This window comes from Endocarpon pusillum, assembly GCF_000464535.1.
Source record: "Endocarpon pusillum Z07020 unplaced genomic scaffold scaffold4044, whole genome shotgun sequence".
Lineage (NCBI taxonomy): Eukaryota > Fungi > Ascomycota > Eurotiomycetes > Verrucariales > Verrucariaceae > Endocarpon > Endocarpon pusillum.
Window position 1 is genome coordinate 1 of NW_006916388.1, and position 26723 is coordinate 26723.

Here is a 26723-nt window from a genome sequence, read left to right on the forward strand (position 1 = left end):
GAATTCGCAACTCTTATGCAACGCACAGTAAGCCAATGCGAGCCCCGCGAGGTGCCTGACCAATGATACACAAAATATTACGAACGCCTTAGAAGCAGATTCTCGCCTCCGCCATAAATACTTATCGCAATAAACGCCAGACAACTGATATGCTTCCAATATCCTCAATTAAACGCTGCCCTTCTTTGACCGTGGTCAATCGAGTCAAACTATCTTTTAGAGCCTTTGCGAGCTCTTTCAAAGCTTTCTAGTCCACGACGTAAACCCCTAGTCTCCGATTAATAAGCGGAGCTGCAAGAACAGCTTAGGCGAGGAAGAACTCAACCAAATAGCTTGAGCTGGGCGGCGGTGGGATACTGGTCCAGAAAATCCATCATCTGGTTGAAGATCATGTTGGTGAGTAGTCCGCCAACCGTTCGGTTTTTTAAATGATCAGCAGCCTTCGAGTCTTGGCGGACAAGGTAAAAAAGGGATTTGAGCAAAAACTGACTCCAAAGTCCACGTCAATGCTCACCAGTGACACATCATCATCGTCCAAGATCAAATGGCTCTTGTCAGATCGGAATGAGCTCCTTAAAGAGCAGAAGCTTGGTTTACCAATGACCAGAGGATGGTGAGTCTCAAACCAAAGAAGAACGCAGAGTATGTCTCGGAAGCTATCAATGTGTTCATTGACACGAAGCTTACTTATTCCTACTTTCACCGTAATTGGGCGGGGCAGCGCCAGCAATTTGAGGGTAGCGGCCAAGGATTAGCAACACTTATGGTATATAACTAGCCCGCTCGGCAATTGGCTTCGGTTCCGGGCGACCTGAGTAATCACGAACCAACGACCTGACTTTCGCTCCTTTTAAGCACTTCATCCACCTTCACATTTGTTCTCCCGACAATCGGGTCTAACCAATTACTCACTTGAACCTCACCTCAAATAAGGCACGCGCTATGGTTATCGGTGAAACGAATTACGGACTGGTTCGCAAAGCCACCGGTGTGGCAGCTTTCGAGCGCATTCCTATCCCAACAGTACCTGATGACTATCTACTTATTCGCGTGGTTGCAGTTGCTGTAAACCCCACCGATTGGACAACGCTTGATGCGCCCGGTGACAATGGTACGTTAGTAGGATGTGATTGGGCAGGACTAGTGGAAGAGATTGGGCCAAAAGTTGAGAAGCCATTCAGAAGAGGTGACAGAGTTGCCGGCTTCGCTCATGGAGGTAAGTCGGATTTATGCAAACGACGATATCTTCGTTTCTAGGGGTACAATATGTTGGTTAATCTGGACAGTACTGACATTTATTCAATGAAATAGGTAATGACGCTAGACCACAAACGGGAGCATTCGCAAAATTCATTATAGTCAAAGGCGACATCGTAATACGTGTTCCCGACAACGTATCGTGGGAGGCAGCCGCATCTGTACCGTGTGCCGTTGGCACAATGGGTCTTGGATTGTTCAAATTTCTATCGATACCCTTCCCAGGACTCGAAGCCGTCCAAATTTCCGATGCAGGCCAAGACCATAAGACTGTTTTGATCTATGGAGGTTCGACGGCTACTGGAACTATCGCAATTCAGTTTGCGAAAATGTAAGTTTTGATGACAGTAGCGTGTGCGAATCTTGAATACTCATTTTTTCAGGGCCGGGTACACCGTTATCACAACCGCATCACCCAAACATTTTGAACTAGTCAAGGGTCGTGGCGCCGATTTGGTATTTGACTATGTATGATTATGTTTCCTCTAGGCCTTGTGAACGTGGTCAATTGTAAAGGTTGCTAATCAAGTCTAGCACTCTCCTACCGTGGGAGCAGACATCCGCAAAGCGACTGACGACAAGCTCATGAAAGTTCTGGATACTGTCAGTAAAGAGTCTTCCGCCAAGATTAGTGCCGAAGCACTTAGCAGCAAAGGAGGAACCTATGTGAACCTACTAGGAGAGTACGATGCTCCTCGTTCTGACGTTGAGTCTATTTTCTTTCTCGTCTATGGTATCACTGGCGAGGAATACATCTTTGAGGGAAAGCGTTGGGAAGCCCAACCTACATATCTGGAGTTCGCGAAGAGGTTCTTCCCCCTTCTGGAGAAGCTTTGGGGTGAGGGCAAATGGATGGAACACCCACGTGAAGTAAGACCTGGTGGTCTACTTGGTGTGCTTGATGGCATGAAGGACATGAAGGAGGGCAAGGTAAGTGGATACAAGCTGGTGTATCGTGTGGAGGAAACCCAGTGGCCATAGTAGGGTACTATAGTATTGCTTCAGTTTCCATAGACTAGAAGGAGACCTGGAATACTGGGAAAGAAGCCGACCATAATTACAACTATTGGTTACTGACTGCTGATCAGTACGCATATTCAACTGCTAACCCTTATCTCCGGTGCTGCATTTCCCGGGCCCATCAATGATACAAACTTTCGACCACATTCGGTGAGAGTCATCTTTACCTCGTTTTGGTTCGGATGGTAGTGAGGAGGAAAGACGTCAAGAGAGTCGATCCGCTTCGATCCGCGAAATTTCTCAATGACAAGCTCGACCGGGGTCTCCCCATACGCTTTGCCATTGAAGTCAATGAAGCAGCATTGTAGCCGTCGCCTTTCCCGGGATTGCTAGCTTCACAGGAACGATGTCCCAGACATACCGCGACTTTACCGATTTTCGAGGGCAGCAGAATCCCTGCATTGGGAGCTTGTCAAAGTTCCTGAAGTCAGCTTCTCATAGACCACAACACTCATGCAAGATTCATGCTGTGGACTATGGCGATGGCTTATCTTGCCAGGCAGAGTTATCAGCCATTGATTTTTCATCGTCGCCGCTTCAGCCTCCACCAGTAAATCACGGTCGCGTTGTCATCATTGAAGATATCCATCCCATCGTTCTAGAAACCCTAGCGACGGCATTAGAGATTGATCCTCTCTTCTTTGCCGATGACCTATGTACCCAGTACAATGACATTGAGGACTCTCCAGCGCCGCCGTCCTCGGCTCTCCCTCCATCCTTGGCGTTAGCAGATGGATCCAGCTTCCATGTTCATTAACAGCAGGTCGTCAGCCTCTCGGTCATCGGCGGTGCTGGAAACGACTTCCCGTGGACTCTCCGGACAGTAGGCAATGTTGAAAGATCAGTCAGACGCCTGACTGAACTACCGGGACGTCAGCTGGGCATTCTCCGTGGATGTTGTTCGATTTGGAAAAGAACCTTCGATAAATACTGGCTAGGTATGGTGAAGCAAAGCTGCTTTGATTGACCAAACGACTCTGTAGTTTCTGACATCCTTCATTTCTAGCGGTCATACTCGTTGATTCCACAAACAGTCACCTTGCTGATGTCAGAAGCATACACAGCCGTCCTGGGTTTGAACGGCGGCCACTTCACGGCGGCTTTGAAAGATTCGAGCGCCCGGTCACCTTTTCAGCCTTCCAGTCGTTCCAAGAGCAGCACCAGGGATCGAGTGGCTATTTCCTTCACAACCTGGTGCCCTACTTGGCAGCGAATCCACCAGCCGATCCCACGCTGCTGAGTCTGGCTTACTACCCACTGCGCGCCATCATAGGTGAATGGATGCTCTACACGCAGACCCTGGCTCGCTTCCTAGAATATTACGAGGTCTCTCTTCAACGGCTTGACGTTAAGGACGCAGGAAAGTATGAGATTATCGACCTCCAGAAGTGGCGACACCGTGCCATTCAATCCAATGCCAAACTAGAAGCCACGCGTCGCTTCGTGAAACAGAATGTTCCTTCTGAGAAGGATCAGGAGCTGTGGAAACTGGTCTCTGGGGATCTGGACTGGATTGTCGGCAGCATTCGCAGTTACGCTACCGCCTTAGAAGGCGCCATGCTGCTCATTCCGTCGGTAGTGCAGCTGGCGAATGCGCGCCAGTCCATGGCCGAGGCCGCGGATATGAGACGCTTGACTTGGGTCGCGGTTGTCTTTATTCCCCTGTCTTGGGTTGCTGGCCTGTTCAGCATGGCAGAAGAGTTCAAGCCAGGCCAGCAATTCTTCTGGGTCTACTTCGCTGTGGCCCTTCCACTGAGTTGCATTCTTGTTGCGGGCTCATTTGTGCTATCGGTTCGACAAGGTTCACGGCTAATATCTCGAATCTAGAACCCTGTTGAAATCCAGTGGTTTGTTATCAGGACTAAACACTGGTATTGAAGCCGTTTCCTTTCTAAGTCTCATGTACAATTGGCAAGCCCACCAGTGTACACATTTAGAACATCTCAGACCAAACAGTCAATTCATTATGCATGTCAATTCCGATGGTGCGAGCACCACTACTAGTAGCACCAGAGCAAGCTCCTTCCAGATTGGTGCTCTTCTCACAGAAGCATTGTGCAGAAGCCATAACGCGTGCGTAAAACCGTGTCAGGAATTCAAGGATTTGAGTCCAGGATAGATTAAGATGCCCGTCTCTGTTACTGCAGCGGCTCTTACTCAAATCATCCTGCTCACCAACCGTAGACTCTCCCTCGAGTCCGACTTGAGACTTTCTGCTTGAAGCCCTGGTATAAGCTGGGCGTGAGCCCTTTTAGTTGTCTCTGAAAGCTGTATCCTGATTATAGAAAGATCTGAGATGAGCTTGACCGGATGCATCAAGATCGCCCCAAGCCTGCAGAAGTGAAGCTACCAGTAGAAGTGTTATAGCGATCCAGTCTCTTCAGCGTACAGTTGGTACATGCAGTTGCAACAGCAACCGGACAAAACCGTCATGGATTCAAGTGAGCGTACTCTAGCTTGGCTCCGCGGCCAGAGAAGTGTCGCCAGGGAGAATCCAGCCACCTCGGCCCCCAGCAGCTCCACCGCGCCTTCGCCTCCCCTCTGTACCACCCCTCACCCTTAGCAGCCCCCCCGCTCAAGCGCGCCAGCACTTCACGGAGTTCGCCTTGTTGTCGGACTGCGGCGTGAAATGGAAGAAGTTGAAGGGGAAGAACTCGCCGCCCAGGTCTTTCTTGCAGTTGTCGTCACTGCGAGAAGCAGTCGCGCCAACGATCAGCCGGGGAACGCCCTAGAGCCGCCACGTAGCCGTAGTGCCAATAAAAGGGGGTGGGGGAGCGGAAGGACGTAGTGTGCACCTCACACTGCCGCTAATCAGTGGATGCATTCACACTGTAGCGCCACCATTTCTTCCCCAATGTTCCAGCCTTCCGGACAAATGCAGCATGACTCCGCGGCTATGCTACCCTCGACAGACTTTCGGCGTACCGCGGTGTTAGGCGGCGGCGTCGTCGTCGTCCTATCACGAAGAGCTTTCTGCAATGTGCCAGGGTCTATGATAAGCGCGTCCATACAGACCAGTGACCTGCAAATCGATGTCAGACAGTCGAACTGGAATTGGACCGAGAACACAGGTGGCAATACGCGCCGCCTTCCAGTCCGGTTAATCTGAGCTGCCATGAAACCTATGTAGCAAACATGCCCCAAGCACGAGGAACTCTCATTTTCGAGAGCCAGTCGCGGCAGCCTTAACGGATAAAACGTGTTGGTCGCTTGGGATCGCTTTGATTGGACACCGCTCTTCTACCGACGATGAGGAGGTTTCGTGCTGACTCAGCAGATGGCTATGATTTTCGGCTGCACCGTGTCTGACCCCTTGCTCCCGTTCTGGCACCTTTGCTCCCGTTTTCCTGAGAACGCTGAACGACGTTGGCCTGCGCCAGTTTCGGCTTCATTACTAGATGATGTCTTAGGCATCCAATTTTGATGGTCTCAGAGGTTTCCTGGGAGCAACGGATTCCTGAGAGCAGCAGACTTCTTTGCACCCACAAGAGCTGAAAGTGGACGGTCATGGTAGCCTGGATTGTATAGGTAACGGAGCCCTCTAGGTTAGAACTCAGATGAAGCGGTGTGAGGCCTTGGCACTTGGCACTACATTCTGTGTATATATTTCATCTTCTGCAGGATCAATCCTAGACTCCTAGTAAGCATCATACGTCCAGCATATCATATCACACTGTTCCACAGTGGTATAGCGTGGCATTTGTTTTCAAACACGCAGAGATACCCTTTACTGTTCGTCGCACAGCAATGAATTTTCTGCTTATTCAAAATTGTTCGAATGCAGGTTATGCGTGTGATTCGTGGTCACTGTACGAAATCCACGACCATATTTGATTTTCCAGAGCATCATTGAGATAATTGTCAAGTTTCAGCCTATCCAACGGTATAGGCCCTAATGATGTTCATACCCACTCAAAAACCTTAATATGTGTAGCGGAAGCCGACTACACCCTCTATGATCTTGCCGAATCTTTTTTGTTTTTCATTCGCACGCCAAAATATAATCGTACAAGTCGAGACGATCAAGATGATCAGTATATGGGATCCGATACTAACCCAGATCGCAGTTATATAACTTGGAGCTTCAGTGCTCCGTACGATATAGCTGCCAGCAATACAGCCTAAGCCGTTGCAAGCAGCAACAGCAGCTGCGACGGTAGCTCTCTTCCATTGACCGGTAATGTTGTTTGCTTGATACGCGTTAAGCGCTGCCCAGTTGGAAATATATGCTCCTGTCGCCAGGTACGTTCCAACATATCGAACGGTCACTTGGGACGGGAAGCCGAGCATAGAGAAGCCAACAATGAGGCATAAAGAATTGAAGATTATGATTGGGCCTCGCAATCGATATCGGTCACCCACCAGGGATGAAAATAGCACAGGTATCACTGAATAGTAATAAGGAGGTGCTGATAGCAAAATTGCTTTATCGGTGGAGAAGCCCATGCCGCTCTGCAGTATAGTAGGAAGGAAGTAGGACAAGGCGGTTGATACAATATTCATGGAGAAGAAGAGTGCACAAAAAGCGTAGATTTTCGGATCCAAGAAATGGACCAGTATACTGCGGAAACGCAGTGGTTCTGGGGCTTCTGCATCCTTTCGATCCCGTTGGATGCGCAATACTGCTTGAGATGCCTCCTCTGGGGTGAGGAAGAAGAGACTATTCAGGCTCTGCTCCGGAAAATCCACAATCCAGAAGTACGTTAGGATCCCGAAGAATATTGTAATAGCGCCCTGGACCATAAACATCCACTGCCAACCTCGAAATTTGGTGTGACCATCCAGTCGGTTGAGACCAAAGTTCACAATAGAACCTGTGGCGAGCACGAGGACCTGGCCGCATTGCAGGAAAGCAAAGCGAAGCTGCTGCTCACTGCGAGTGTACCATGTTGATATGAGGTAGGTCAGCCCAGGATATATACCGCTCATCGCAATTCCAAGGAGCACTCGGAGCGCTATCATCTGGCGCCATGTTCTTATGAATGCAGTGCAGAAAGTGATAAGACCAAAGCAAACTGTGGCCGTTGCAAAAAATGGACGTGGTCCAACAATGCGGACGAGTATTGTCGAAGGAAGTTGGAATATTATGCTACTGACGGTGAAAATGAAGATAGACACGGAGAAGCGGTCACCGGTCAGTCCAAGGTCTTGCGGCATTGATGTCACTGCTGCCGATGAGATGATACCGCTGTCAAGGAGATTAAGGCTGCATAGCAGACCAGCAATCGTGCAAAGTCGTAGGTCTACCTTACGTCTGATGCGTTTTTCCACCTCTGACGGCTTGTCGAAGTCCTCTTCCGGTGATTCTGAGACCTCTTTGTTAGGGTTGCTGTATGCATCTGCGTCTGGTCTGGTATTGGTATCGTGAAGAACAGCCATTGCAGAGGTGTTCTATGATGTACTAAGCAATCGACATCGAATTTGTAGAGATAATATAAGTGAGAGGAATTGCAGGGTAACACTGTAGCTCCGTCGTCTAGATAGTGGTCAATGCTGAGAACAGAAAAAGATAAGTGAAGATTGTGTTTAAGACTCATATCGACTTGGTCCCTGGCGGGATCAAGTAATATTTGATTCTTTGATCGGAACCGAGCACACCCATCTGCGAAGTTGACAGTTCCAAAAGAGAAAAGAAAAGCCGAGGTGTGACAGAGTCTCCAAAGACCAAGACTTCTCTACGATGCACTGACTAGACAAAAGGGATACATAAGAGGTGGGAGATAAAGTCGCAAGCTTGTCCAAAAACATTCATCAACGACGTTTGACCTAATGCTTGTCAAATCACGTGGTCGTTTATTTCATTTTGCTAGGGGCGTAATTGTCGGCCAAACGGATGAACGTCATCGTGAAGGCCTACTGTTATGTAGCTGAACATTCAGCGAAATTCGAACTGTGACTGGGCCCGGTGGAAAAGCTGGATCGCAAGCCGGCCAGTAGTGGGGCTGGAGGGAGGGAAGATTAGGCGGCTGCCGGAGCCCAACCAAGCTATAGCAGACCAAATGCTTGGCAAGTAAACCAAATCAAGACTTCGAAATTTGACAAATTAGTCAAGTGGAAGTATCCAGGGTTAATTTTGATGAAATTAGAAAACTCTTGGCGGACTCCCGTCCTGCGATAAAAAACTTGACAGTCCTCTTAATAAAATATTGCTTACTAACTTTTGACCCATTTGACAACCTAATCAAATCCAATCGACCTCTGGGGTTAGATACTAGTAAGCAAATCAGATGAGGGTCGTGATTTAGCTTATTTGATTTGACAGATACACTGGACTGTACCCTTGACTCAACTGAGAAATACATCACTGGAGGCGTGTGGGAAGCCAGCAGATGAGAAGGGTGTGGCGCCTGAAATGTTGAGGCATGATACGAATGAATGGCAGGAGTTGCCAACCCTAACGAAGAGATCCGACATAGTTGAGAACACGATCAAACCGTCTAGCAAGCCATGAAGATACTAGTAATAGACCGAGACTCGATTCCGCATCCCGTTTACAGGAGTATTTGTCAACGACGTTCCACATTCACGAAGCCTGAATCATTTTAGTGTCCTCCTCGGGAATGATGAACCCATGGGGAACACAGAGCTACAGTCGCACAAACCTGATCTGCTCTTCATGACAAAGCAGAATGGTGTGAAACTGGGAATGCCGTCACGGGTCATACCTCTTAGGCTGATATATGCGAGCCGAAACCAACAATAGAGTCGAGAAAGACTTATGGCACCAAGTACTAGTCCCCGGCCTAGTTGGACTCGGCGCACCACAATCCCAGAGCTACTACTCAGTACTACGTTAGGTTCACACGCTCGGTCAACTTTGAATCAAGACCAACTATCCTGGCTCGGCGGCCCGATCCCCTTCCACCATGAATCCGCATTCCCACTGACCCCCGGCTCCTGAATTCCCTCCCTCAGCCTCCGCTTTCTCTCCATATCTACCCCATGTCTCTCATTCCTCTCCTTCAACACCTCTTCAAGATTGAGCTGGCCCGGCTCGGTTAGGCTGCCCATCAATCGCGGATAGCCCAACGGCAATGTATCGCCACGGTCAATTTGCCAAAAATGCCAGGTCTTGCCGTAGAGGCCGATAACTTGACGCATGGCTTCGGTTTCAAGCTTTTCCCATTCCGAGGGGCCGGAGGCATGGGAGGCTGGCATGGGAAGGACGAGCATGCCGGATTTGACTTCGAACTACAGATTGTAGGAGTGAAGGGTTAGAGGCAATGGGTCGCAGAGGCAACAACGGGAGAGCATCAGCCTACCTCATGCGAATGCCAAAGTTTTTGTTCTTCCGGATCAAGAGTCTCGTATATTTCCTTCGTGACCATGTACTCCACCCCGATAAGGCGGGCGTTCTTGGCGGCGGAGTCGTAGAGCAGACATTGGCGTACGTCTAACACCATAAGATACGATCAATCAGCGTACTTCCTACGGTTCGCAAATTTCTCAAAAGTGAATTACTGTGACCAACACACCTTTACTCAAATGCGAGCAAAAATGATTCGCCTCCACATGCCTCACGACGCCCCTCTTCGCCTCATCAGCATAGATGTGCAGCGCATTCAGATACTCGCAGATATTCCGCAAGGGGGCGAACTCCTGCGTGGAGTCAGGCAGGGCGGTCTGGATGCCGAAGTAGAGGAGCCAGGAGTGGATGCGCGAGGTTGGTGAGTAGTAGAGGACGTTGGAGAGGATTCGGGAGATGAAAGGGTGCATGACTAAGCAGCGGCGGGCAGCGATGATATTGCTACCAATGCAAGGAGATTTGTTAAGAGTAGACAACGTATTAAGAAGAAGAAGAAGCTAAAATTATTTTATAGAGGATTTGAGTATGATCGTGTAGCTCGAAAAGAGTGCAGCGATGCGCTTTTGATATTACGTCGACTGCTATTACGTCATCGATGGTTGGGGACGGAAGTTTTGTCGCGTGCCTCCTCACGTACAACCCTGGCCTCCTATTAGGAAGGGATCCTAGCATACGCTCTATGGAAATTGGTGATTCCTATCATCTCTTGGTATTGCCTGGACTATCGCTTTCATCAGCGTCAAAATTCACGATTGAGGTGAGTCGAGAAGAATCTAAGGTCCGACGAATACTAAGTAGTACTCTAACCCCAACTCCTTGCCTGGCATAACTTGTGTTCTCCCCCAGTCCTCGGACTTGCTATCTCAAGTCTCATTTCCAATGCTATTGAAATCAAAGTAACGTCCGAAGTTGTTTACCAGTAATTCTGATGTGGTCTATGCTGCATCACGTAATCTTTAGCTGACCGGGACCTTGGCCAAGTAGTTTTGCTTCTCTCCGGTGGGTATGACGATGCTGCTGAGCATCTCATCTTGTCGCTCAGAGGTAGGTTGGCAATGTAATATAAGTACGGCGGTGTACATATCCAAAAACACATCACCGGTGCTTATGATCCGTTGCGATCAGTCGCTGCTTCGACGAGTGCTACAGCGCTCCCTGCCAAAACACCGTGACAGTGCTCGTGATTGTGGTGGAATGACACAGGAATAAGTGGCTGGATTCCAACGTCTAACTTAGGGCTGACGGTGTTTTCCAAAAAAAACTCTGTTAGTGTTACTGGACGTAGCAATGCCCGCTTCCTTCCTTCATGATGGATCAGCAAATTCCACTTCTTTCATCGCTTGAGACAGGTAAAGAGGGCGCGTGACCGAGCATGCAGATGGTGAAAGGCATTGCTAACAACATCCGCAAAATGGAGTGTAGACTATTTCGCGCTATGCTGAAATCTGATGCTTCGCGCTGACCAATATGTCGGTCAAATTGTGTCTTCGGCATTTCGCCAATCCTATCCGCTCTCCATAACGTAAAGCAGTTAGCCCAGCAGTCCTATTTTTCAAGAACTGTTTCGTGAAGGGAATCGAGTCCTGGTCAGCCATCTTCACTATTGCCCTTCAACTTCTCGATGATTTTCTTTGCCCATTCCTTGGCCTTCTCGATACGGTCATGCATAATGTCCCACCAGGTCATCTCAGCATCTCCTTTTTCCTCGGCCTCATTTGTTTCTGTGGTATCATTCTCCGCTCCTGGCCGGAGGGCAGGTCCCTGGTTCGGCCTTTCCATATGACCTGGCTCTATTCCGTTAAATGGCGGGGCTTCCTGTGGGGGATCATGTGGTGTCTCTAACTCCGGAGCATCCGAATCGTCATGAAGACCTACTGTGCTTAACGGTAAGCGGAGGGTGCCGTTATTGGCATGTGGCTTGATGCCCAGAGAATCACATATTATATTGTAGACTTCAATGTTCTGGAATACGGGAAGTCTGCTGTTGGGTGCATGTGGAAACGCAGGTCCTCGGGCAACAAAGATGGCTCTCATAAGTGGATGCTCGTGATCGTATCCATGTATACCCATAGGATGATAGATGGTACCCGCAGCTTGCGCCTCTGTGACATCAAATTCTTTCCTCTCAACTATAGCCCAGCCAGTCTTCGGCATAATCCATAGAGGCGCAATCCGGTTGTTGTTGGCAAAATGATATCGTTCCGGCATTGTGTCAAGGGTGTAGACTTCAAAGCCTTGCGAACTCTCCGATTCTTTTAGGAGTTTTTCATACAGAATTGGTACGTCCCGTGAAGGGTTCGTAAGTCGGAGGCCACGAAGAGGCCACCCATCGATGTGATCTACCAGCGACAAGTCGATAAGATCGTCTAGCTGAACGAGCCGTGTATTTGACGTGGTTGCCATCCCATGATCGGATAGGACAACAACATTGACAATCTCGGTCAGATTGCGATCATACAAGCCCTCCATGAGAATCGCGAGCATGCTGTCGACGTCAGAAATGGTAACTCGAATCTCGGTACTATTTGGACCATATTTGTGTCCATCAGAGTCCACGTTTGGAACATAAGCCGCAATAAGCTGCGGTCTTCGATCTGGGGAGACTCCTTCTGAATTGTCAAAATCCCCGGGCAGATCAAGAAGTCCCAGAATACGCTCTATCTTTGTCGTGAGAGCTTCGTTCTTGTTGAATTTGTCAAGATAGGTGGGCTCTAATGGTGGAATATGGGCCTCCGACCCTGGCCACATGTGAACTGCAGTCCGGACTCCCTGGTTCTCGGCAGTGACCCACAATGGCTCAGCGGTCCACCACTTGGGCTGCAAAGATCGTAGAGGATCTGTATAGAAGAATTCCTCTGATAATTCTGGGTCCCAAAATGAGTTACCAACAACACCGTGGCTTTCTGGATAAAGTCCCGTGACAAGTGTAAAATGGTTGGGGAAGGTCACGGAGGGAAAGGACGGTAACATGTATCTGGGTGAGACACCTGAAGCAATGAAGGAGTTCAGAGCCGGAGTAAGACCTCTATTGAGGAAGTCTGCGCGGAAGCCATCGAGGGAGACGAGAATCGTGGTGGGCGCAAATAGGTGAGTCCCATTCGACAATTTTGGTACCGATTGCGCATGCCGAAATTGTGAAGAAGCTTTAAATGCACCGAAAGCAAGAACGAGAAACAGGGTCGCTATGACCAGAGACACGGATAGATGCCTTCTCCATGTAAATAGCCCAGGCTGCAGACGACGTCAGCTTGGCCGTTAGCAGATTTGAAGATTGGCTTACCTGCTTCTTGAGCCTACCCCTTAGTTCTTGATCAAGATGCAGAGAGTCCGAGGATGATGATCTGGAACTGATATCCTTAAATCCTTCTTCCATCTGAAACATGAGCTTGCCTTCTTCTGCCCTATCGCCCTTTCGACCCGTTGTTGAGCCTCTCCGCTGCTTTCTTCTCTCGCTCTTGGCTTCTCTACTGCTCAAGCTAAGACCAGCGTCGCCTGAAGGGTTTTTGAGAACGTTTTTTATTCCATGCAAAGGTCTTTTCTCGATCAACAGGGTTTCACGTTCATCTTCGTCTCGGAGAAGTGAAGCGTCGTATTCGTTGAGTTCGAGTGTAGTTCGTGACTTCTCTGCAAGACGCTCCTCTTCCGAGTCCGAAGACTGGTCATGGGCAAGCGTGAGAGAAGTAGCATCATTGTCGTATGTAGCTGGAGTAAGAGGAGTATCTTGTGGAGAACGAGACATGATATCTCAACGCCGTACCATAGAAGTCGACGGCGAATGTACCGGAATCATCGAAGACATACAGAAGCCTGCAGTTGTGCATTGATTTATGGAGAGCGCGCTTGGACCGTGAGCGCAATTCATGCAATGAAGTAGTGATCCAGAACATGCCGCCCGACATCAAGACCACGCCAAGGCCGAGGATTAGCTAGCTTACATAATATTAGCCTGTACGGTCAGCGAAATTCGCTCCGGAATGCCCCGGGATGTTGACCAAAAGCGCAGGCGAATTTGGCAAACAGGCGCCCCACATAGCTTGAGACATGCATACAAGGTATTTGCATTGGGTTACATCGAGATAATGGTCCCTCCAGCTGGAGCTGACATCGTGAGCACACACCTTTCACCTCTACCATAGTCTAACAGCTGATGTGCTCCTCTGACAGACACTGGACTGCTACTCAGTAGCGCTGGAACGCCCAGTGTATCCACCAAATCAAATAAACCACCTCAGTCACGCAGACTACCAAAGATTTTCATCTCACAAGGAGAGTCCGCCGAGACCTTTATCTTTTCATCAAAAATGACCCTAAATATTTCAGACCAGAAGACCCTTTTATTACTAAGACTTCCATTTGACCAAAATGTCAAATTTTAAAATCCTGATTTGGGTTATTTGATTCAGTTTGCTTCAAATGAACCCACTGGCTGGACGTAGACTTCTGCACTGACACCGTGCAGCCGCCATGACTTCTGGTGGCTCTCCAACCCACACTCGGCTGGCTACACCTTCGTTGATCAAAATTAAAAAATCTCCCCAGTTCACATTTATTTAATGCAGAGACAATGGATCCCTTCACAGCAGCGACAGGCATAGCTGGCCTGATCGCTGTGGCTGTCAAAACGATTCAAATGCTGGGAGAATTTACGGGTCTCATAACTGAGCACAAGAAGCATGCCGAAAGCCTCCACAAGGAGCTTTCTCTAATGACGCAGGTGCTGGACCAACTCAAAAGTCTGATTCATAAGCAAAAGCATAGCGGTAGACTTCGAAGTGCAGACAATGCGGATCACAAAACTATTCTTGGAAAAGCTGTCCTGGACTGTACCAAAATCATTGAGCAGATCCAGGAGAAACTGAGAGAACCGGTCCATAGATTCAAGAGAGCCATGGCAAAGCTTCATTGGCCATTTGAACAGAAAGATATAAAAGCTATGGTGGACGATTTGCACAGGTACACTGAGCTCTTCCAGCTGTCCTTGGTTGTGGAGAATTGCGAGCTCTTGTCCAAGACCTCTGACGCAGCTTATGAAGGCTTGAACTTACAACGTGACAACTGCAAACAGGTGGAAAAGCTATCGGCAGGTCTTCCACACATGGCCACGGTTGCGAACGATGCGAAGAACACACTACAGCAGACGGAGGCGCTGCTGAAGCTTCTGCCAACGTTATTGCAGGGTGCGTCTTCAGACACGAAGGAAGCTCGGAAGGGAGTCGAACAGAGAGAACATGGTAAGCTGCTTACATTTCGAGTTCTCGTTACGAAAAGCGAACTAGCCTGCCTGGGAATGTGCAAGATTGAGACAAACGGCCCCTTGCGTTAGATCTCAAGGGAGAGAAATGCACATTCCTGAGGTTTGGAATTGTTGCAAGAAATCTAAAAAGGTCAAACTCTTTACCCAGACGCTGCAAAGTTTGGACATTCGGAGAACCTATTGCCCACATGATTACTGACAATTGAGCTGTGTTAGAACGAAGAATGACAGAGGTACTTGACTGGCTTTGCCCTTCGGCGGCCCTCCAAAAACACGACGATATTAAAGCCCGAAGGGCGCCTGGAACAGGTGCATGGTTCTTAAACATGCAAGAAATCGTCAGTTGGCTGTCGTATGACTCTGACAGCTATGAGGTGCTGTGCTTGGGGGACCCTGGGGTTGGGAAGACGAATCTAGCGTGAGTCAAAGTTGCATTCTTTTCGCGATGCTTTTTGATCCTGTACTTGTACAATACAGTTCTGTTATCGGACCTTGAGCTTTGTTATTTTTAATGGGGGTACTTCTCTGCCGGCCGCCACCTCCCACGTTGTGCCATGGCACCAAGGTATTGCCCAATCCACTGTCCCATCGCTGGTACGGCAGCCTTTTGGTTGATAAAAGAAGAGGAATCTGGCTTCTGAGAAAGAGGCTAACCTCATTTCAGATCTCTGGTAGTCGATAAATTGCTGGACCTTCGGAAACACAAAGATATCGCCGTTGTATATTTGTACTGTGACTATCGAGAGCAACAAGCTCAAACTCCAGTAAATTGTGCCCGAAATATGTTACGCCAGCTGTCGATGCAATACCATGTGCTTCCCCCAGTGGTCTCCGAGTTCTACCGACGAACACACAATGAGACTCAAGATCAGTCATGGTATGTTGAATTGCAAGAAATACTTTGCAAAGTAGCATCAAAGTTTGCGAAGTGTTTTTTCGTTGTTGATGCGCTTGACGAAGCGGAAGCAAGTTCTCATCTTCGCGGCTTGCTTGAATTGCTGGATGTTTTGCGGCGCAGTATAACTGGGGGTACCCCCAAAATTTTCGCCACAAGCCGAAAGCATGGATCTCCCATTCAAGTATCGTTCCAAGAGGCTACGAGAATGACTGTCAGTGCGAACAAAGAAGACTTGAGAGCTATCATAGAGAAGGCAATAGCCGATCATCAAGATCCCAACCGCATCTTAGATGAGAGGCTGAAGGAGGATATTATGGTGACGCTGAGCACAACCGCTCACGGGATGTATGTATGCCTCTTCCCTTCCGGGCGAGGAACTCATGATCTGCATTCAGGTGCCTTTTGCCAGTTCTCCAGATTCGAGATATTTTGGCACAGCTCACGAAATCTGAAGTACGCCGTGCGCTTCGTGAGCGATCTACTAACTTACCAGAAGTTTTCAAAGCTACCATCGAACGTATCCTAAGTCTTCCGGCAGATTCACGTCGCGGCATGACTCAACGGAATGTCGCTGCGAGAACACTGATGTGGATTTCGCATGCCAAACGAGTCCTCACGGTGACGGAGCTACAACATGTCCTTGCGGTACGACTACATGACAGCGATCTTGACAGGGAGAACTTCATCCATCCACAAGCTGTCATTGATTGCTGCTTTGGATTAGTGGAGATTGACCAGGAAAGCTTGAGCATTCGCTTTGTTCACTACAGTCTAGAAGAATATCTCAGATCCCATGATCATGGGTTGTTCAAGAATGGTGATGAGGAGGTCACCAAGGTCTGTCTAAAATACTTATCGCTGGACTCGGTGAAGGGTCTACATATTCAAAATCGAAAAAAGTTCCTCGAAAGTCTCGGTGACCTTGCCTTTTTGGACTATGCTGCAACAGAATGGGGCTTCCATGCTACTAATGTGGCTCCTCAGGATGTGAAAGATGTGGCTCTACCATTTTTAAGAAGTAGTCCCCATCTCATGAGTGCCGCTCGGGTCCGCGACCACAGATCACCCTATTTTCGAAAATGGCACCAGCGTATGTCTGTATGGGCATATAGCGAGTCCGATGGGGCAGGCATCTCCACCTGTGCCAGTTTCGGACTTACTGATTTCGTGAGATTCCTCATTTGTGAGAACAGACAACCAATGCTGAAGGCTCGGAACATGTACGGGAGCACCCCTCTCCACGAGGCTGCATTGGGGGGCTATGAAAGTACCGCAAAGTTGCTGCTTGAGTACGGTGCCGACGTTCTGGATCTCAACATTGGTAAGAGTACACCCATGTATCTCGCAGTAGGAAATGGACAAGTTTCGATGGCCCGACTATTGCTTCAACAGCAGAGTAGCGTCCAACTTGATATTAGAGCAAGAGATGGGTGGACCGCTCTACATAAAGCAGTTGACATTGGAAACGAAGAAATGGTCACTCTGCTCTTGCGAAGTGGCGCCATGGTCGATTCTGAGGATGAAAAGCGAATGCGACCTCTGCACCTTGCCGCAAGGAAAGGATACTTACCTCGAGATTGTCCGTCTCCTTGTTATGTCTAGGGCGGAAGTACACTCGCAGGCTTGTGACGGTTTGACGCCCCTGGACTACGCAGTCACAAGCGGCCATCTTGAGGTGGCAAGGATGCTTCTTGACAACGGTGCTCGGGTTGAACATCGCGGCATGGATAAATGGACCGTCTTACACCGAGCTGCTCGTGGTGGGCACGAAAACCTTGTCGCCTTGCTGCTTGAGAGAGGTGCCGACGTTTTGGCTGAAGATCACAAAGGCGAGATTCCACTGCATGCAGCGGCCAGAAGTGGCAGCATTCGAGCCGTAGAATTACTTCTGAACGACAAATCTGGTTTGAAGAAGGAGCAGTTGTGCAAAAAGGAGCGCAAAGGTTCCACCCCCCGCGACGTCGCCTTCTTCACCTCTCATTTTGGCGTCCATAAGCTACTCCGCAGAGCAGAAGTGCAGAATCAGGAGCATCCTCTTACCATTTGTGACAAGATCGCAGCTGCTATTGAGAGTGGCAAGATGGAAAAGCTTCGGCGTCTACTTGCCGAGAGGTCTTGTGAGATCGATGCACTCATCGATGGTCGCCAACCAGCTTTACATCTCGCTATACAAGAAGAACAACCTGACATGGTCAACCTGTTACTGAGTCACGGCGCGGATATCAACTCTACTGGGTATCATAACTGGACGCCTCTTCACATTGCAGCTTCTATTGGACACCTTGCGCTTACCCAGCTCTGCCTCGCCCGCGGCGCCAACGTGGCGGCATTAACAGACACCGCGCAAACCCCCCTCCACAAAGCCTGCTCATCCAGGAACATCTTGGTGGTAAAAGCACTTCTTGAGGCAGGGGCAGATAAGACGGCCAAGAACCAACGCGGCATGGGAGCTATCCATGTAGCGGCTCATCAGAAGAACCTGGATGTGGTTAGGCTGCTGGTGCAGGATTACGGTGTAAGTGTATGGGTGGTGGACAATTTCGGCGAGACAGCGGCAGATTGGGCTGCGCGAAGTGGACATCTGGATCTTCTGCAATTCCTGAGGAGTGAGGAGAAGAAGGCAAGGCAGCTACAGGCAGCTTCACCAATCGCTTCGGCAGGCGGAGGAATCTCGTCTCTGCCTGCGGTATTCTCTGCTCACCATGTGTAGCACCTCCCCTGGGGTTTAATATGTGCGCCTGGTTCACGTGGTGACCTATCTATTTCTTTCGGAATCCCCCATCTCACGTATTAATTTAGCTTTCTGAATCAAATTGCTTCACTAGATCATGCGGTAGTGCCAGTTCCTAGGGCTCCGATCGCTTTTTTCATTTGGAATCTTTTGTCACAATGATCAACCCCGAAATGATATACTACTCTTCCTGCACGTACTGATTTCTTTTGCTCCCCTCTTCTCATTACGACTGACGGTCACCTTTCTTCGCCTGCGTAGTTATCCTCCAGTACCCTAAATTACTACTAGTACATGGCACATTTCGTGAGTTGAAAGTTCGCTCAATCACTATCTCCTCCCCCTCCTCCTCCTCCTCCTCGAGCAATAACGCCACGATGCCACAAGTGTCGTGGCATCCAATTGCAAGGACTCGATAACCCAATCTCTCAAAAATCGCCCTAAACAGTAAGTCCCCCACCCGGCTAATGAGACACCCCTGGTAATGAGACACCCCACTCAATTCGCATACCCACCACATTATAGCTATCCTTGCTATTCTACTGCTTCAAATTGACTAAATACAGTGGTCATCTGATCAATTGTCATATTGATCACCTTATTAGCCGTTTTACGGGCCTCTGCAGCCAAATCCCGGGCCTCTGTCAGCTTCTGACGCCTGGCCTGCTCCTCCTGCGCTGCCATAATGCTCTCAATGTTGGCAAACATCTCATTGCTATCTGTAACAGCTACTTTTTGCTTCTTTGTATTGATCTCATCTAATTTAGTGGCCTGTGCGTTTATTAGGTCCAGATTGCGTACATTAGCCACATGAAATTGATCAAAAGCCTTAGCTGTTTTTTCAAACAAAATGCGCACTTTCTGAGAGCATTTCTGCGTCTGTAATAGTCTATTTTGACTTAAAACAAGCTGGCGTCGATTCTCCGGGGTCTTGAGTACCTCTAAAGTATCATCAATAGCGCTATGTGGACGCTTTTTGGGTGTCTTTGGCGTACAAGAATCCTGTGAGATTTGACTGGATTTTAGTACCTTTTGTGGATTCCAAGGTATCAAACCAGTTCCTCACCAGCCTGCTCTGATATAGATCTCTTTTAGAGCATCCTGCCTTGCTTGGTTGTAGTATTTGACGAAGCGATGAAAATCTGTTGTAACCATCTCTTGCTTATATCATTAGAGGTCCAGCCTCTTTCTGATGTAGTATAATGCCAATCAGGAACAGAATAAGCCTCAAACCACGAACTCTGTATGTTTTTGCCCTTGAAAATCACAAGGCATGGAATTGATCTTCCTGCAGCAGATATTGTCTCAACAGTAGATACCCATTCGCGGTTTTCAGGGCTCTTTTTGTATGTACGAGAGGTAGCAGAACGACCTAGTACTTGTTGATGGGCAGAGCTGCCCAGGGCCAGTCCAGTTTCATCCATATTCCAGATATCTTCATCTGCAACCTTGTATTCTTTGCGTACGCGTCGGAATAGCTCAAAAAAGGTCCTTAAGCTATCTGCTTTCGTGTTTTCGATTCGTAGGACCTCTATCTTCCTACCCAGTTTGGACCGAATAGCTGGTTGACGCGTCAAAAAGCGCTGTAGCCAATGATGCCCTATGCGTCCAGAGGCGCCAGATTCTTGCGAAATACGAGAGGCCATTGCTCGTACGGTATTGTGGGTAGGGGCATGCCCTTCCATTTCTAAATGGAGTATCCATTGTACCAACTCTTGCTCCTGTTCAGGACTCAATAGCTGCTGTGAATTGCGAGCTATTTGCTTCCCAATGCCTCCATTTTGGCGGCGGCGGAGGGTTTCTGCAGATAGGCTAAATTTCTTGGCTACTGCGCGTAATGACGCGTTTGGATCAGTAGATAGCTCAGTTAGGGCCTCAGCAATGCGAGTTTCGAATGGGGAGTCCATATCTGACCAGTTGGTGGAGATAATGCGCGTTGAATGTGGTGGGTATGCCGATTGAGTGGGGTGTCTCATTACCAGGGGTGTCTCATTAGCCGGGTGGGGGACTTAGTAAATTTCAGTGTCTCCATCATATCAAATCAGATGCTTGGCAAATTAAATCAATTCAGCGCTTTCGTCAAAGCAAATCAGCCTCCGTGGATTTGACAGATTAGTAGTAGTCAAATTTAAACCTCGACAGAAAAGTCCCTTGTTTTGAAATATTCAAGGATAATTTCAAGGGACTAATAATAGTTTTGGCGGACACTCGATCTGAACGAGAATTCAAGTTGATCAGACGCTATTTACCCCTGCGTTTTACCTGCTTTTGATAGGTCATTTCTGCTGTAATCTCACAGCTAATTTTCCTGCAACTTATTGCGCGCCTTGCGTATTTTTGAGAGAGAACAGGGCCATCTCGATTTGCTTTGTTTGATTTGATGGGTACCCTGCCTAAACTCCCCACCTTCAACATCCTCTATCACGTCGCACATGGACCCTTAAGTTTGCGAAATCACAAAACGCATGCATCTTGCATCTTGCATCTTGCATCTTGCCTCTTGCTGTTTCTGCATGGGCTATGTATGAAAGATAGCTGCGACTAACAATGGTTTTAATTGTTATACATCTACGAGCATGAGACCTAGGCGGGATACACATCCCACTGTAGATCGGCGTCACTCGGAATAACCTCTGCTATAGTTCATACAGTGCCCTTTTATTGGTATACGTGTCTATCCACGTATGCTAACGATCCTCATCTTCTATTTCATTTTTATTGCTCTATCACATTCTTCAAACTTCTTCGCCACAAGCCTCGCTATCCAAATCGTCCTCGCAGGTTATGACCAGGACATCGTTGATTAACAATGCCGCAGTAACGATGATCTTGCCAATAGCACTGACTAATAAAACAAAGGCACTACCCATGCTGCGATAAGCCCAGGCTCCCACAAATGCTCCTGAAATGAGCGAGATAAGAAACGCCATTCTCCTATTTCTCCCTCTGTTCTTCCGCGTCCACAACTCGGGATCAACAATAATGTCCACCCAAGCCGCTGTCGCCATTGCCGTCGTGATCTCCGTGACCCTCAACCCGCGAGCCATGGCCACCTGCGCGCCCGAAGAAAATGCCAACAACGCAATGACCGTCATGGCTACACCGTCAGCGTGTATGGGCTGGCGGTACTGCAGCGCCCAGGCGCCAAATACCATTGCTGTCTGCACGACAGACGAGAAGACAAGCCACCATCTCTTCCTTAAGACGCCGCCGTCGAGCAGGAAATTGCCGGTCTGGCCAGCGCAGAACCCGCCCGCGACGAAGGCGGCGAGTGAGGTGCCGACATTGCCGACTTCGAAGAGTTCGTCGCCAAGACCAATGATGCCGGCGGCGAGGAGGACTGAGTTACCCGTTTGGTTGCTGGCGAAGCATCGATAGTCGAGAAAGGTGGCGACGTCCTGCATGCCGATGGAGAAGGTAAGGACGAGGAGTTCCAGGTCGAGGAAAATGGAGTCTTCAACGTCGGCGTTAAGCCAGCTGCGAGCTAAAGAACCGCGCTTTGTATTTCTTTTCTTGTGCTCCTCTTTCTCTTGGGAATCTGCTAGAATTGTCGATGTCGGGGGAGCTTTGGATCGTGGTACTTGGTTATGCATTGTGGGCAACGTTTTGGAGAATTCGGCGTCAACAGCATTTCCTGGGTGAATTTGATTCACAACGCTAGCCGTCATCAGCCTGGAGCCCTCTCCCTCTCTTTACACTCCATACTTGGGGAATTACTAACTATGATATCGTATATACAAGTCAGGGACTTTGACTTCTCGTTATAGCTAGCATATTGTGGGGAGCACGCAATCCAACGCCACTGCATGCTCGAAAATTGAATCGGGACGTAGAAAGGGGTATTTCTCTCTTCCATGACTGAAAGTAGTGTAGCAATTCCGAGATCCAAGTACTTGATTTCATGCCTTCGTCATCGGTTCCGAGGCAGGATTGTGAGACGACATACGTAGTATCTCTTTCCATGCTCTGAATGTTGAAAATTCTCGGGCGTGCAGCTGCAGCCAGGGGTTCCTATGCTGTATTCCTCATGCACTGAAACACCGAATAGCCGGAAATCGCATGTCATGATTCATGATATTTCTTCCTACCCCCAGCCAACACGGGGTACTAGAGCTTGCCACATCGCGTGCTGCCATTCTTACCCCAGATTTTGCCAATTGCCGAATGAGGTAATCATAATCTCCACCCCAGCTTTCAACAACAATTCTTGAAATTCCCTTGTTTGTACAACGTGTCCACTCTACTAAAGCCCCGGCGCGCCACAATGTGGACAGCCCGCAAGAATAATGGATTCGGCTTCGGGACTTTCGGATCTTCTCACGGGTCCGCTCTCCTAATTTTCCGCTCCTTCATGCGGGACGTGCCGCGGGATACATACTACGTACTATATGTTACTCCACAACGTTCGGAGATTTAAGCTCCAGATCACCACTACGTACATAAGCACGGCATGGCGTCAAACCGTTGTCCAACGCTAAACGCCGATCCTCCTACCCCAGAGTACAAAACAGTGGGGAAAAGGTAGGGGAGCACAAAAAACCGCTCATGTGCTACGGTACCCGGCTGAAGTATTCGTTCGCACAGCGCTGGTATATTTGCACCAAAACAGGTTCCAAACTTGACACCTAAGAGGCCTTGAGCTGTTAGACGGTACTGGTGTGACCAATCGATGTGCATAACCGTTAAAGGAGCTTCTAGACATTGATGTGGCGCTGGATCCGAACTAGTAGCTGCTACTAACGCCGTGCTACGAATACTTATGCCCCTTACCGTAGTACAACTCTTCTCCATGTGTCATGTCTTCACTCTTGAGCCTTCTTTGGTCACGAATCCTTGTCAACAATGTTGAGTTTCTTGGGATTATTATTTCTTATAGTATAATACCCATGATGGACAGTTGTCAGTGTCACCCATTTCATCACAAGACATCCTGTCCTCATGTCCATAGGAATTGGTCGTGCATATCCAGCCCTAGCCTTAACGAGCTAAGTGTGCTCAGCATCATAAACATATTTGTATAGGACTTGGCATGAGATCTAATCGCCATGCGAATTTAAGGTAGAGGTTAAGTCTGGGGATGGGAAGACCTAGTTTTCAATATACCACAGAAAGAGCACATATTATATATGCCTGTGGCTCTTCTGACTTTCGCCTGCATAGTATCTTCCGTTGGCACAATAGGACTTAGCAGCTCACCCTGCAAATCTACTAATTTTGAAATCTGCCCAATGACACGGTTACTTGGGATTAGGGACGCCGAGCCTCACTCGAAGCCTGTATGTCTGGATATTAGAATGCAATCATATCCTCCAGCCCCGACACGCTGCATGGAATCACAGCCATGACAACCTAGGCTCTGGAACCACTTGCCGAGCTGCGTGCTTGTGAGATGGGATGGAGAGGTGAGAGGCTCTTGATCTGTCTATCTTACAGTCGTTAGATACTAGTAACAATATGCTGGACCATGCATCGTAAGAGCATGAAAAGGCTCTCCGTCAGGAAATACCGCTAGATGAAGACGAACGACTGGTCGGAACGGCTACTCCTATACCTCAGGATGTCATCATTCAAGCCACTAGTAGGCTAATACACGCTTACAATCCGACGCGACGTGCTTCTTACGTCATTGGATCCTATATCAGTTGGCGGCGCCTCATACCTACTGCACTCTTTTCGATGGAAACCATGTCACAATTCATCAATCCAGGCTGCCCGAGGTGCTGGAAACGGGGATGACGGTCGCCTTCTTTGCCCTCACTTCGGTGGCGGCTCCATGGGCGATCTTGGAAAGAAGGATCACACAGATGATGGGGATGCAGCCCCGGACATTGCTTCCGCCAGTTGCCACCAATCGTCGATGAATTCCCGCCCTCGAAGAAAATGTAGCACGTCACTCATGCGGTGTTGAGGAGGATATCAACATGTCCTCCGTCCAAGTGGTCTCGATTTGCCGAGGATCTTGGCTGCAGTGGGAGAGTCGGCGGCGTCGGCTGCGATGGCGTGAGCGGGCGTGCCATGTTTCTTTAAGGTCGGTAACAATAAAGTCGGGATCTTGCTGGCGCCGTGTGACGCTGGTGACGTTGGTGCCGGCAGCGAGGAAGGCGAGGGCAGAGTATCAACCAATATTTTGACAAGCTTTAATGATTGGAAGACGACTTGATGATTGAGTTTGCCGTTGAAGGAGTGGGGGAGATCAAGGAGTAGAAGTCGATTTGCGATGTGAGGGAGGATGATTTGCTGTATCATTGTGAAACCTATAGAAAGAAAGATTGCGGTGCTGCACATAGGAGGTACAAAAAAATTAATGACTTGAAATTTGAAGAGTCCATCGGATCAGTGTGTCCATTTTAATCAAATAGAGTCAAACAACCCGAATCAAATGCTGTGGCAAATAACCCAAATCTGTGCTTTCGTCAAATCAAATCAAGACTTTGAAATTTGACAAATTCCTAGTAGTCAAATGGAAGTCTTGGCGGAAAGGTGGTTCAAAACTTCAATGTGGGGGAAAAATGTCTTGGCAGACTCTCTTTGTGAGATGAATTTACGAAAAGGCAGTCCTCTCGACAAAATATTGCTTACTAGCATTTGACTTTATTTGACAAAAAGAGTCAAATCAAATCAAGTCAACCTCTGGACTGGGTGGGCGAATCGGATGGGCGTCGAGATTTGTTTTATTTGATTTGACGGATACACTGCATTAAATATGTCAACTGACCTTTGAACGGGGTTATGTGTGCACACATACCATACTGAGTTAGATGAACTCGGTCGAAGCCAAGAAAGTGACCTCACATTCACTGCTGAACATGGAATTTGCCCGGTATGGTACTCGAGCAGTGATGGGCTTGGCTTCTAACTCAGTGATCTCTCCTGAAGACACATGGTCCCTGCATCTTCATCTTCGCGTCAAGTGCGCACTCGACTTCACCACCGACCTTTCTAGTGTAAAACGCGCCAATATATCATTAGTTCTACACTCGAAGTTGACGCTGTGGACTCGAACCTACAGTGTAAAGTCGCAGACCTTTACCATGTCAAGAACCAGTACGACATCATCATTGACGCCGTTGGTGGGGAAACTTTGAAACGTTGCTGGTCATCAATCAAAGATGACGGTATCCTCATTTCGATCGAGTCGTCGAGTGCAGACTTCGTGCGTAGTCACCGTGAACAGAATACATTTGAATCATACTCAAGCATCATTTAAGTTATTGAATTCATCTGAAACATTTGCCTATTTAAGGAATACGCCAGCGCTATATCAAGTGCGTTCAGAGACTCAGAGCATATTCAGAGCGTGTTCCAAACGCACTTCGGATGTACTCTGAACGCACTCCAAATGCACTCTGAATACGCTTGAAATGTACCTGAATTCATATTGAGAATCTAGTGGTGGGCATGGTAGTATTTAAAAAACCCCAATGTTTATATTAATGACTTACGACAGGATATAGTACAGTTTGATAACAGCATCATAAATATCAAGATCGTTGTTTTGGATGCATCAGTGGACTACTAGCAGCAGCTCCATAGCATCCGCCAAGCCTTTGCAAACACCTTACTACTAACTTGAATAACGTAGTACCCAACCGTCGCATGCCCTACGTAGTACACCCTCAAATGCACCAAAATTACTTGGCGTTTGGGTCTCGGAACATATTTCTATTATTCGAACGTTGCTGGTCCTACTTTGAAGAGAGCACTGAAAGATGAATATCGTTAAATGGCGGCAAGCTGAAATTGGTGGCTTGAAATTTTGGTAGGAACGGAGATATTGGCCCTCAAAATCGTGCATATGGGGGTGCAGTATGGGTACGTTACCAGTTAGTAGGCAGATTCACTCATTTCCATGCGAAGAGTTCCGTCATGAATGAGTTCGGTCCTTGAACGTCTATGAGTCATGACTTGATCTCTTCATCTCGTCAATTTTTAGATGTCCATCTTTACAGCGAAATTGCCAGAAGAGCAGACTGAATTGGAAAGCTTCTTGTGGTGTGTTCATTCAGTGACAGGGGATACTCTCACTTCTTTTCGCAATATCGTGTCCGCCAAGAACAAAAAAATAACTATTAAATGTGATCTGAGCATCACGTGAAGATCAAGGAATCGAAAAGTGGCACTGAGCAGTGGTGGTGCTTGGCGCCGTGCTGCAGGCGGAGTGACTTATGATGAATCGTCTTTGGTCTCAAGAAAGTGAAGGAATTTGCTTATGTAACACTGGCCAAGGTTGGACATCGAAGTCTGAGTCACTTCTCCG

At 48.3% G+C, this 26723-nt stretch overlaps 6 protein-coding genes across 6 annotated transcripts; 2 read left to right on the forward strand and 4 right to left on the reverse strand.

Annotated features, from left to right (window-relative positions):
• Window positions 1–942: 942 nt before the first annotated feature.
• Window positions 943–4104, forward strand: EPUS_03265 (uncharacterized protein; the record flags this gene model as incomplete). Its single annotated transcript, XM_007805089.1, has 7 exons — window positions 943–1216; window positions 1312–1588; window positions 1641–1725; window positions 1792–2187; window positions 2777–3000; window positions 3049–3215; window positions 3284–4104. The coding sequence occupies 7 exons, from the start codon at window positions 943–945 to the stop codon at window positions 4102–4104; spliced, it is 2244 nt and encodes a 747-aa protein (XP_007803280.1).
• A 2094-nt stretch (window positions 4105–6198) lies between these two features.
• EPUS_03266 (uncharacterized protein) lies at window positions 6199–7656 on the reverse strand (the record flags this gene model as incomplete). The annotated part of the gene is made up of 1 exon (XM_007805090.1): window positions 6199–7656. The coding sequence occupies one exon, from the start codon at window positions 7654–7656 to the stop codon at window positions 6199–6201; it is 1458 nt and encodes a 485-aa protein (XP_007803281.1).
• Window positions 7657–9099: 1443 nt separating this feature from the next.
• Window positions 9100–9993, reverse strand: EPUS_03267 (uncharacterized protein; the record flags this gene model as incomplete). The annotated part of the gene is made up of 3 exons (XM_007805091.1): window positions 9100–9468; window positions 9540–9670; window positions 9753–9993. The coding sequence occupies 3 exons, from the start codon at window positions 9991–9993 to the stop codon at window positions 9100–9102; spliced, it is 741 nt and encodes a 246-aa protein (XP_007803282.1).
• Window positions 9994–11170: 1177 nt separating this feature from the next.
• EPUS_03268 (uncharacterized protein) lies at window positions 11171–13322 on the reverse strand (the record flags this gene model as incomplete). The annotated part of the gene is made up of 2 exons (XM_007805092.1): window positions 11171–12814; window positions 12864–13322. The coding sequence occupies 2 exons, from the start codon at window positions 13320–13322 to the stop codon at window positions 11171–11173; spliced, it is 2103 nt and encodes a 700-aa protein (XP_007803283.1).
• Window positions 13323–14147: 825 nt separating this feature from the next.
• EPUS_03269 (uncharacterized protein) lies at window positions 14148–18445 on the forward strand (the record flags this gene model as incomplete). Its single annotated transcript, XM_007805093.1, has 5 exons — window positions 14148–14814; window positions 15054–15255; window positions 15502–16080; window positions 16131–17314; window positions 17391–18445. The coding sequence occupies 5 exons, from the start codon at window positions 14148–14150 to the stop codon at window positions 18443–18445; spliced, it is 3687 nt and encodes a 1228-aa protein (XP_007803284.1).
• Window positions 18446–21201: 2756 nt separating this feature from the next.
• Window positions 21202–22059, reverse strand: EPUS_03270 (uncharacterized protein; the record flags this gene model as incomplete). Its single annotated transcript, XM_007805094.1, has 1 exon — window positions 21202–22059. One exon carries the CDS (start codon window positions 22057–22059, stop codon window positions 21202–21204), a length of 858 nt encoding a protein of 285 aa, XP_007803285.1.
• Window positions 22060–26723: the final 4664 nt, after the last annotated feature.